The sequence below is a fragment of the Pseudonaja textilis genome, chromosome 8 (assembly GCF_049901715.1).
Source record: "Pseudonaja textilis isolate UNSWEBS1 chromosome 8, rPseTex1.2, whole genome shotgun sequence".
Classification (NCBI taxonomy): domain Eukaryota; kingdom Metazoa; phylum Chordata; class Lepidosauria; order Squamata; family Elapidae; genus Pseudonaja; species Pseudonaja textilis.
The window spans coordinates 29588971-29601199 of record NC_141997.1 but is presented as its reverse complement, the minus strand read 5'-3'; the positions used below and the strand labels follow the sequence as shown (position 1 = coordinate 29601199).

Genomic DNA, 12229 nt, shown 5'->3' with positions numbered 1-12229 from the left:
TAGCACTGAACAAAATGAAAATGGGATATAAATCTAGTATCAGGCAATCAAACAGTCAGTCCTCTCTTGCCCCAAAAGCACCAACTGAAATGGCACACCTCTGAAGGACTAGAACAACTATAAAACAATATCTCTAATCCCAAATTCAACGTATCTTTGCTCACAAGAAAGCTTCACTAGATTCAATCAAGCTTATTTCCAAATAAGTATGTGCAAAATTGCATTTGCAGATAAAATAACAGTTGGCTGCATTATCAGATCCTAAAGACAACCCACTGAATCAAATATGTCCTCTTCTTTTGTTGGTTATATAATTATCTTGTCTGAGGTTATTGTGTACTTACCTTCCTCTTCAAAGGAAACGGGACAAAGACAATTTAAAGATTTTTGAACATAGTATTTTAATCTGAGTCTTCAAATTTAAATGTACTTTATAAAAGACACCAAAGACATGAGATAAATGAAGTATTTAAGTTCTTCAAACTTTAGACCAATAGATGTGATTTGTATATAAGCATTTTTAAATATTAAGATGGTTACTGAAACTATTTCCAGCTTCAGCTGGAAGTCATTATCCTCTGATTATGTAAATTTACTTCCTATGTAATAATTTAGCTTTTAACTTTCTCTTAGACATTTAATTCTAAAATTAGTTTCCAGCATTGTACATTTATGTATATAACTCACCTTCCAATATTTGAAATATTTATCCTACACCCATCTTTTTTGAAAATAGGCAATGTATTTCCTGTATTATAAAAAGAAGTTCTAAGCCAGCAGATCCATAAGATATATGTAACGGTTGGTATCAGAATGGAACTGAGTAATAGTTTTCTTATTACACTTCACAAGATAGAGGCCTGCACTGACTAAGATTTAAAGTAGAATTAGGACCTATTGCTTCTTTTGCAAGGGATCTCCAACCAATCATGAATGGAACTAAGTCCATGATGCAAAAATGAGTCAGCCCCTTCCTTCTTCCTGCACATCACTTCTCTGTATCAGAGGTCTAAATGGAAATTGCAGGAGTGTTGTAAAATTGGGCTCAGGGCCAAAAATGGAATTGATAGATTCAATTATAAAAATATATCTGGCTTGATTAAGAAAAATAGTTCTATAATTTAAAATCATTTACATATATGCTTGTGCCAACTATACTCCAAGTTATATTTCAGTTTGTTAAGTTGTACACAAAACAGGGAACTAAAGAAGATAACACATGGAAATACGTCCATGCTTCTCCAATGAAGTAACTTGAGTGTAAGAAATAATTTTTACAAAAAAAATAGATCATAAAACCATCAATAAAAAAAATCTGAATTTCTTCATTTATAGAGAAATGAAAAATCCTATTGACATATAGTGCTACTTGTCACTTTATGACATACAAATGAATATCCAAGAATAAAATGAATCCTGGCTGCATTACTAAAAATTCCGCCAAGAATACTGTCACCAATCTTACAATCCAAATCCTGAAAACCACCAGATTGCTAGGAAATGAGCCAGGGGGAAATAATGATTGCAAAATTGCCAAATTTGGCAGCTACATAGAACATAATAGCTTCACAACAACATGAACAAATGCTTTTGTTTCATTGTTTTATATTTAGGGAAATTGCCAACTAATGCCAGCCCTGGGACAGTGCAGTGGGAAAACCATTTGCTTCAGAATAAAAAATACTTTCTATGAAAGTTCAAGGCATCCAACTTCACACCTCCTTTTCTTCAATAAAAAAGAGGGTCAGTTTTTAATATAATAAATTGGTTATTCAAATAAAGACTACACGTTGCATTAAAATGACAAGTTACTGCTTGGAAGCCAATTTAATGGATCAACTCATTCTACATTTAAGAATGGAGAGAATTGGATTTTCATTTGATGAGGGAGTAAATTTCATAAATAAATCCTTGTTTCATTAGTAAGTAATATGTTTTTATTCTAGGAGAGAGGGAGCTAATACTGAGCTGAGGTAAATGCTTTCCATGTTTCAAAGCCTGAACAAAGGACACAGGTCAGAATATATAGGAAGGAAGCTGAGAAGCTGTTCCTCTTTTTTCACTGTGATTATTATATTATGCCAACATATGTTATTTATATTTACATAGTCAATGTAAACTCCAAGAACACAGCACTTCCAATAAAAGCAGCAACGAACCAAGTAAACTGTATACCTAGTAAACTATAACTATTTAAAATACAATCCATCATCGGGGGCAGCCAATCTACCAAAGGCAAAATTGAATATATTAGGATATCATTGCATCTTGACATAAAGTTATGTATTAATAATATTAAATGCAGGATACAATTCATAATATAAAAGCAATGGATGAATTATCAGGGTTCTTCCTAATTTGTCTAAGTGCCCCCAATGCTACTTGCCACTCAATGCTGTGCACTTATTGCTGCTTCACATTACAAACATGGAGCCACCATTTTTACTTCCAAGCCTAATTATTATCATGGTGTGAGGTGCACTAGCCTTTTAACATACATAAGAAGCACAGCATGGTCATTTGGTAGAGTAATGTATGCATTTTCTCTCCCAATTCCCAAACATCACTAGGGAGAACTCTTCAAATTAAAAAAGCAAACATATGCAGCAGATTATTATGTATAAGCCCCTTGGACATTCAAGTATTAGGCATTTAGGAGCCACCTCAAGTTTCTGCATAAGTGTACAGATTTCCATTATCTTTTAATATCCCCTAAAAGAAAACTGCCTCTTGGTGCAAGTATGCAGAACTGTCTCCGTTGAATATCTTATTAAGTACTAAAGACTATGAACGAAAAGGTGTGCACATTTAAATAGGACTCTGAATGTTTTTAAAAGGATATTAGGTATTTTATGGGCTGTACGCCCATAACTCTACACCCTCCTGTCTTATAAAAACATGTGGATACCTGAAGCTCAGCGTGAGAAAAGGATGAGACGCAAAGTGCACCTTCATGAGTATGTAGCTTGCTTCAGCTCTGGTAAATTGCAGATTACAATAATGCATTTTATGCACTATGCCTCTGAAAGCTATCCAGTATGTAGTTCCAAGATTCCCAACTGGGCTGTCATGTCCCTGGTGGAGTCTGACTCTGAGGAAGAGGAGGAACAGCCAATGGGGAGTAGGAATGTGGCTCCAGAGGTGGTGGAGGAGGCTGGGGAAGGGCAGAGGCCAGCTGAGCAGTCAGAGGAGGATCCAGGCCCATCTCCTGTCCATCCTAGGTCACGCAGGGAGGAAAGGATCAGGGAAAAGCAAGGTCTAGTCAAGAGGAGATTACCATGATCCTCCTCGTGGCTTGCAGGTGGGAGCTATGTATATAAGTTTTCAACTACGTAGTTAGAATTGCTGGAGTCAATTAGTGTTTACCTTGAAAGAGGTTTATCTTTGCTGGCGTTCTTCCCATGGACTTTTCTCAGTTATTTTCCTGGAGTTTATGATTAGTTATCTCGGCTTGCTTCAGAACTCTCATCAATGCAGTTTGTTTTGGTTTTCTGTTTGCCTCATTATTTACTTTTGTGACTTTAAACTGTGCCTAATAAAACAGTGAAGTTAAGTTGAAGGACTTACCAGACTTTAATATAAGTTTTGGGTTATTTTGAGAGACTATGGGTCATCACATGGGCTTTGGAGTGACTTTGTATGTATGCTTTCCCGACTGAAATATTTTCAAACTATGGCAAATCAAAATGCTGGGTTTTGATCAGTGAAGCCCTTCATAATGGATAATTTGTATGGTAATTCTGAGCAATCTATGGTCACACACACACACACACACACACACACACACACACACACACACACACACATATATATATATTCTTATGTTTTCGCGGGTATTTATATGTATGGTATTTAGGTTTCTTTGGGTATTTTCCCACGTCTTAATATTTGTGCTTTTATTATAGCGACGTTTCGGCAGAATCTCATCTGCCATCCTCAAGCTTGTGTAAAAGAACCCAATACACAAGCCTGAGGATGGCAGTTGAGATTCTGCCGAAACGTCGCTATAATAAAAGCAAATATTAAGATGCGGGAAAATACCCAAAGAAACCTAAATACCATACACACACACACACACACACACACACACACACACACACACACAGAGAGAGAGAGAGAGAGCTTTCGTTAGCCTCTGCTCTAACATTGTCAGAGTATAAAAACTACCATTGAAGATATATTCGCCTTTATGCATCATTGATCAATTTAGCCATTTCGCACGTAATAGGCCCACCCACCCCTGCCTCCCACCTGTGACTAGCTCTATTGTTTTTACTTCAGACATGTTAATCAATGTAGGCTTAACTCCTATTGCTTCCTCCCTACCAATGCCCCACTTAGACTGCTCATCTTCAGGAAAGGTGCTGAACTGTCAGCTATTACTTTGAGGGCATTCTCTCCGACCTCCTTCCTCACACCAACGTACCTCTGCCTCAAGGCACATTTGATATATCAACTAGGTTCATTTGTTGTTTTGTGCGCAATGGCTAAATTGATCAATGATGCATTTTATATGTATGTATGTATGTGTGTGTGTGTATTTGTTTTCTTAACAACACACACACACACACATTAGCATTAGCATTAAAAATGCAGGGGCAGAATGGGGGGAGGTGGGATTATTCCTTCAACCACCTCCATTGTGCTGTTCCTCCACTAGAGCCCCAAGCCATTTACTTTTATCAATGTGCACAATATCTCTACAATAATGCCTGTACTATCTAAAGAGGTAAGTTACCAGCAGATTATGACACAATATGTAACAACTCCTGGTCCTCAATGCTCTCCCTAGAAAAATTGGCCTAGTATCTACTTTGCTGGCATTTCAGCCCCAAATGCAGGTAGCAACAAATAATAGATTTGGATGATAGAAAAGAAGGCTTGGAAAATGAAACAAATATAGTACAGAAAAGAATAGGAGCATACAACATAAGAGTTAAAGTTAAGCAGATACATGAAATATATCTAGAGACGGGCCATTTAGCAGCTGTGCCAAACAAATCTTGAAGGTATCAGTTAGTCAAAGAATGATCTGTAAAATATGAACTGGATATGGTGGAACCAAGCAGGTATCTAAAAATTTTTGTTTCTATTTTGCCAATAATATACAGTTCCTGCTCCACTAGAGCATAGGTTCCATTTTCCTTCAAGCTGATGTAGATACTGCACTTCCACTAAATGAAGAAGTACAGTATTTTCCCAGTAGAAAAATAGCTCACATAAATCCTAAATTCTGTACTACAGCAATCCCCAACCCATTCTGTCTCTGTCGACTGGCAGTAGTGGTGGCGGGGCGGGGTACTTTCAGATGTGCAACCTAATCCCACACCTGCGCAAATGGAGTTTCAAGCGCTTGCCCTATATTTGCATGGTCAGGTTCCCAACTGGCCTCAACCGCAGACCAGGGTTGAGGGCCTCTTCTGTACTACCATAGATGCTGTAATGATGCTTTATAAGTAACTCAAGGGGGTAACCTTGTTTATATAATACTCTTTCCTCTTGTTTTTTCCACAGAAACAACCCTGTGAGTGGATTGTTCCACATTTCCATATTTTAACTGAATCCACAGGAAACTGTCAGGAAATAGGATCAATTTAACTTACCTGTTCTACTTAAGCATAGTAATAATAATCCATAGATTTGGATGACCACTACTAAAGATGCCCTGGAACCCATATCCATACATTTTATCCCAGGATCTTCCCACTAATTAGATTTCTTCAAGACATCTAATCATCACCAAAATAAAAATATATATTTGGCCCTACTGTAAAGATTGTGGGAAATCATGTTAAGTTCTCAACACAAAAATTGTGCTTTACAAAGTTTTACGCTAGCTAAATGATCTTTTGCAATGACTTCTTGATTGCCTGTTTCTATTTTACATTTTAATATTTAAAAACAAAACTAGTTTGGAATCTTGATGTTTGCCATTTATCTGGGAATACCCCAAGAAAAATCTACTATATTATAATAGTTAGCCTCATCATTACAGATGTTTTGAAATCTGAAAGCAAATGGGCAGTTTTTAGTAGCCCAATTTTAATTTTTTTCACAATTTTTTGTGCCTTAAAGGGAATGATTTGCTTAAGGGAGATTGCCCATTCTCGATTCAAAGACGAAAAGAAAAATTTAGCCACACTTCTACCAGTGTATTGCAACATCATTGGATTGCTTCCTACAACTCTTTAGAAAATTGGGATATGGCCCCCTAACACCTAAAACTTCCCACACCCCTGCTTTACACACCCACTAAAGACCTGTCTCTTATATATGAACATTTGGATGAACTGCTCCACTCATCCCTTTTTCTCGTGAATATGTATAAATTATTTTAATATTTGTATTTTAATAATTTTGTAGATTGCTTTGCAAGACTTTGTAGAAAGTAGTACAGTAAATTAATAATTAGAATGTTGCTATAAGATGGCAGTAAAAGTAAAACCAAGCTACTAAATTATGCAAGATAGTTAAAAACAAAGACAAATTGTTGTTTTTAGTTGCACTACCATTCCCCAAAACTGCAACTAAAAAAAAAAGAACTGCAAAATAATACAAAGCAGTTAAAATGCAAATTTGTATGTAGCATTTAAAAGCAGTAATAGCCATTATGCCATGAAAACCATTCAAAATGCCTAACTAATACCATTATTAGAACCAACCTAACTTGCAAGTGCTACAGATTTCTTTTACTTGGCAAGATGTTTAAAAAACGAGAAGATAAAGCGGTGATGGCAAACCTTTTAGAGAGTGCCTAAACTGCAACCCAAAACCCACTTGTTTACCAAAAAGTGCCAAACATGCCAATTTAACCTGAATACTGAGGTTTTACTACCTAAAATAATGATAAACAAGGCAGAGTTCAGCTAATTGTTCTAAGAAAAACTTGATAAATGTACTTTTATGTCCATTTTTTTCTGCCTTTGAAATATTACATTTAGCAACAATAAAAAAGAAAAAATTTTGTAATATCATTTCTCTTTCCCTCCTTCTCTTTTTCTCTCCCTCCTCTCTTTCCCTCCTCCTCTCTTTCTCTCTCTCCGTTCCCCTTTTCTCTCTTTCTTCCCTCTTTGTCTCTCTACCCCTTTCCCTCCCCCACTCTTTTCTTCCCTCTGTCTGTTTCTGTCTTTCCCTCCCTCCCTCTCTTTCCCTCCTTCTCTCTCTCTTCCCCTCTTTCCCTCCCTTTCCCCCTCTCTCTTTCCCCCTCTCTATCTCTCTGTTTCTTTACCTCTCTCTCTTTTCCTCCCTCCCCCACTCTCTTCCCTGGTGTGGGGAGGGGGAAAGGAACCCCTGAACTGGTGCTGGGTGGTGAGAATCTGACAACCAGAGCCCAACGAGCCAGGCAGGGCATCTCAACTCTGGCAGCTCTGCAGGAAGCACACGAGTGAAAAAGTTCACTCAATCAATTCCAACTTTGCAAAATCTTTTTCTTTCGTGAGAAGTCGGAATTGATTGAGTGAACATTTTTTTAGTCTCAAAAACTTTGTTTCCCTGCAAACGATGGTGAGAAACACAACAGAGAAACGCAATGGTGCTGGGCTGGGGTGACAGCACATGTGCTCACAGAGAGGCTCTATGTGCCACCTCTGGCATACGTGCCATAGGTTCACCACCACTGAGATGAAGAAACAAGAACTTAGGTTACATTTTTCAGCCATGATCTCTGCATTCAAAAAGCCTTACAGGTTGCAAGCCACCATCAGTTGATAGACCCTGTGCTGTCCCAGCCAGTCTATGGGAATTGGATAGTTACTTAGGAATTATGAGCTGTCCCCTTAAGGGAATGCATCATGGTAAATGTAGTTAAAGGTATCCTGGGAAATGTAGTTCATGCCACGTGGCCACATCTGTAATCCCGATTGGTCACTAATTTGACCCTCGATGGGTTGGGGGAGTTTTCCTCACTATTGCTTGAACTCCCTAACTCATGGGAGCTGCTTTCTATCGCTACGAGATGGGTTAGGAGATAACCATCTTTTACTTTTCTGCCTCCTGTACAGAGGTAGATTTGTAAACTGTGCAGATGCAGATAGATAACTCAACAAAATGTCCATAACAAAGTGCATTTATTGGATCATCAGGTATCTTCATAACTCATGTTTGTGATGAAGTTCTTCTTTAATGACCAATCCTTTGTATATCTGCCTTGTAGTAAAAGATGGTTATCTCCTAACCCATCTTGTAGCGATAAAAAGCAGCTTCCGTGAATTAGGGAGTTCAGGCAAAAGTGAGGGAAACTCCCCCAACCCATCCAGGGTCAAATTAGTGACCAATCGGGATTACAGATGTGGCCACGTGGCATGAACTACATTTCCCAGGATACCTTTAACTACATTTACCATGATGCATTCCCTTAAGGGGACAGTTCATAATTCCTAAGTAACTATCCAATTCCCATAAACTGGCTGGGACAGCACACCCCCAGTGCTCAGAAACAAGCAAAGAAAAAGCTGGTCTTTCTTGCTCTAACAAAAGCAATTTAGCCTCTAATCTGCCTCCTACCATGGCAAGTCATGTCACATCGCAGAAATAAAGAAGCATTACAGTCTTTACAAAAGCTGAAAGTAATGTTGATGAACCAATAGATAAATATTAAACCAAATTCATTTTATCTCTAACTCAATTGACTAGAATAACAAAAAGAGTGCAAAGGAAGCGTCTTTTTAATTGCTCTCATCTTCCTCCCACCAACCCTTTGGGGACTTTGTTTTTTGTATATTTTGGGGAGTTTAATGGATGTAATGTATGACAAATTTTGCAGGTCATTTAGACAACTCATTTTACCCCTAAAAACCCCAGTGTTCCTTTTTTGGGAGCAATTCTCAATATTTCACAGAAAGCTTATTGACACCACTCTGGAGAACCTTCAGTGTGCTCGAATTTGTACATTCAAATCCAAATGATAACTCAGCCCCAAATAGCAATAGAACTTAATTTATATACCACTTCACATATATACCACGCCACTTTACCTCTCTAGGCGGTTTACATAGTCAGCATATTGCCCCCAATAATCTGGGACTTCATTTTACTGACCTCGGAAGGATGGAAGGCTGAGTCAACCTTGAGCCAGTAGGATTGAACTCCTGGCACAGAGAAGTGTCAGCCTGCAATGCAGCATTCTAAATACTGCACTACCACGGCTCACAAAAATTCACTCATAAAAGATGTTAGTTAATTCATTTCCTAAAAATATAGGGGGGAGGAACTATTGCATCATTCTTAATATCTACTTTATAAAAGGCCTTGAGTTACTTTTCTCATTCAGTGTACCAGTAGAGTGCATTGGTTGGTAGCCTAGGTGCTGCCTGCTGTTGCGCAAATGCTTCTGGACATTCTGAAGTTAAGGATCACAACAATAAATTGAAGAACTACTGTACTGACTTGGGGTTATATTCAGAGGTGATGTAACTGCCTTTTATAATGCTCTAGTTCATGGATGACAAACTTGCAGCGTCACGTTGCCATCACGTGATGTTTCGCGTCGTTATTCCCCTTTGCAGAGCTGGGACGGGAGTGGGCCACATATTGACACCCTTGCTCTAGTTAATTGCAAAAATATACTTTGTTATAAAAACATATCAGCGAATGGCTTGTGTTAGGAAATTCATTTACTGCAAAATTGGGAAATTAATTAAATCATGTCCTAACACAATTAAATTGTTTATTTTATTTTTGACAATTAAATCAAGATTTAAATCTTAGCCAATATCTTCCACACAGAAAAGAACAAGCTGCTAATTAATGGAACTTATTTTATGAATATTACAATCTGTTTCTAAATTATGTAATACTTTGCTTTTATATGATTTTAATTCTTAATCTTCTTTAATCTTCAGGAATTAGAAGCAATAACATTTATTTTTATTGTTATATTTTTACCTAGAAAATTTCCATACAATAGCACTCTAGGACATACATTGTTTGCAAATATTCCAATAATAAATACGTCAGTAGAAATTTCTGGTGAGAGTTAGCTATTTTTTATTTCAGCTGTAGCTCTTAAATAACCAGTGAATACAAGAGTAGCACAGACATTATTACCGCACATATTCTTTGGTTCTTAGCTATAATCTGATGTCTATTATTCTCCTTCTAATCAAAATGGGGGGAAAGGAGCATTTTACTTTGTAATAAATAAATGAATACTTAAATGTGCTTATAATTATCAATTCTTCATAATCTCGCTATACTGTCTCTGCCCTCCTGATCAAATGCTTCAACGATGTTAATAACAACATGAAATTGAAATTCAGTTGAACTTAAATGTAGGTATGTAGGCATGAAACTATCATATTAGTTGCTCAGATACATTGACTAACTGATACTTTCTCAGAAATATATGAATAACATTGTAAAAAATTAATATTCATGAGAATGTGTGCCAATTTTTTAAATCCATCTGAATGCAATAGTTTAGAGTCAACATTATAATCAAATTAAACAGAATATAAACAGCAACTTATCTTAGACATCTTTGTGTGATTTCTGAAGTCACAATTTCTTTTCAAAAGTAGTTATTTCAAAAGGATAGTCAATGCTAAATCAGCAAATGTCATTATGTTTTGTCCCTAGATAATTAATTTGTTTTGTAGAAAGCAAGTAAAATAACCCAAAGAAGGAAGGAATTGATCCATGAATACTATATTTTTAAACTAATTTATGCTAACTTTGTTGTTGTTGCTGCTGCTGCTGTTGCCAAAAAACAAGATGCAAAACTTTCACCACATATAGCAAGCTTTAAATAAATTTACTTTGGATTTTTTAAAAATAAAATGAAGCTTTACTCCATAGCAGCTCCCCCCACTCCCCCCCCAAGAGTCATAATTCATGGGGAACCTGCTTTCTTTCCTCTCAACTTTCATTCCTCTCCAGTAAATGCTGGGAAGATGGGGGATGGAGAGAAGAGGTAATTTTAATCTCTGATTTCAACTTCAGTGTATAAATCATACCACTAATAAGATATATAGCCTGCACCTATGTACAACATAATTTGTCTGAGGAAACAACTGGAATAAATTTTTGAAATTACCAAACGCTTGGAGAATTCTTTATTTTCTGAAAGGAATCCATATCCTGGGTGAACCTTAACAAAATAAAAGATAAAATTAAATTTTTTAATGCCAGGCATGCAGAAGCTTAATTTGAACAATATACATTCAGTTTTTACTTCATATTAGATTAATTTATTCTGCTGAATCATTTCTTTTGAAATTCATTGTGAAAAAAAATATCTATTTGAAATGTTTGCACTAATTACATTTAAAAAAATTCAATTCATCTACCATATCTAGCACTTTTAGGCCCAATTTACATATGTGGCACCTTTAAAAAAATAAGCAAAAAGCATATCACTTTACTTAAAATTACATAATAAAGCAGGTCACCCAACATTACATGATCTGTGTGATCTGCAGGTCACACATTTTTTATTTAATTCTCTGCGTGTAAGTGGGTATACTTAATTTATAGAGAACATCTAACATATATGTTCTGGATACACTAAATATGGATCAACCTAGTTGAAAACAATACCCTTCAAAGAGATACAGAAAAAGATATTTGACTACTTTTCTGTTTTATTTCCACTTAATTAAACCATTCCCATAATTTATTACGTTTCTTTCAGCATAACCTTTTCCATACCATTCAAGTCTGTAATATCTCTACTTTTTCAAGTTTATAGTTTATTTTTATCTCTAAATCATTTCCTTAACTGTTGCTTCACCCAAGTTCATAGCTATACCATCAGTATTGAATGCCTAGTTTCAAAGAAAGCAGAATATAAATCTGTAGACTGAGATAAAAGGTTAAGGTGCCCCTACACCAAAATAAGGAATATATTATGCAAATCTCTACTATAAACAACACATGATATAATAACAAAATACAGCAATGTGAAAAAAATAATCAAGTTTCATAATTTGATCTGTATGTAAATTCACAACTAAGAAAATATATGCAGTGAACTAAAGATGAAAGCCTGAACTATTTTTATCTCTATTAAGTCTTCTTAACTAACAATGTAAACATCTGCAGTGTCTGTTGGCTAATTAATGTTGTTTGCCATTTTTCCACCCCCTCCCCCTTCGCAAAGGCACCATACTGAAACATTTATTTCAAAAGAAATGATAATGCTAATTGAGACACTCCAGGGTAATTGCTGGTGTTGGCTGACTCCCATCCCTCACATTTTATTTAAAGATGCTTTTGCATTCAGCAGTTCTGA

General features: G+C 36.3%; 1 protein-coding gene across 3 annotated transcripts in view; it reads right to left on the bottom strand.

Moving 5' to 3' along the window:
* The window catches only part of PCCA (propionyl-CoA carboxylase subunit alpha), a 228113-nt gene that overhangs the window by 175992 nt on the left and 39892 nt on the right, over positions 1 to 12229 (bottom strand). For all 3 annotated transcript variants that reach the window (XM_087937924.1, XM_087937925.1, XM_026708397.2), the window contains one exon: positions 11033 to 11086. In XM_087937924.1, coding sequence (XP_087794050.1) covers positions 11033 to 11086 — 54 coding nt within the window. The remainder of the gene's footprint in view (positions 1 to 11032; positions 11087 to 12229) is intronic.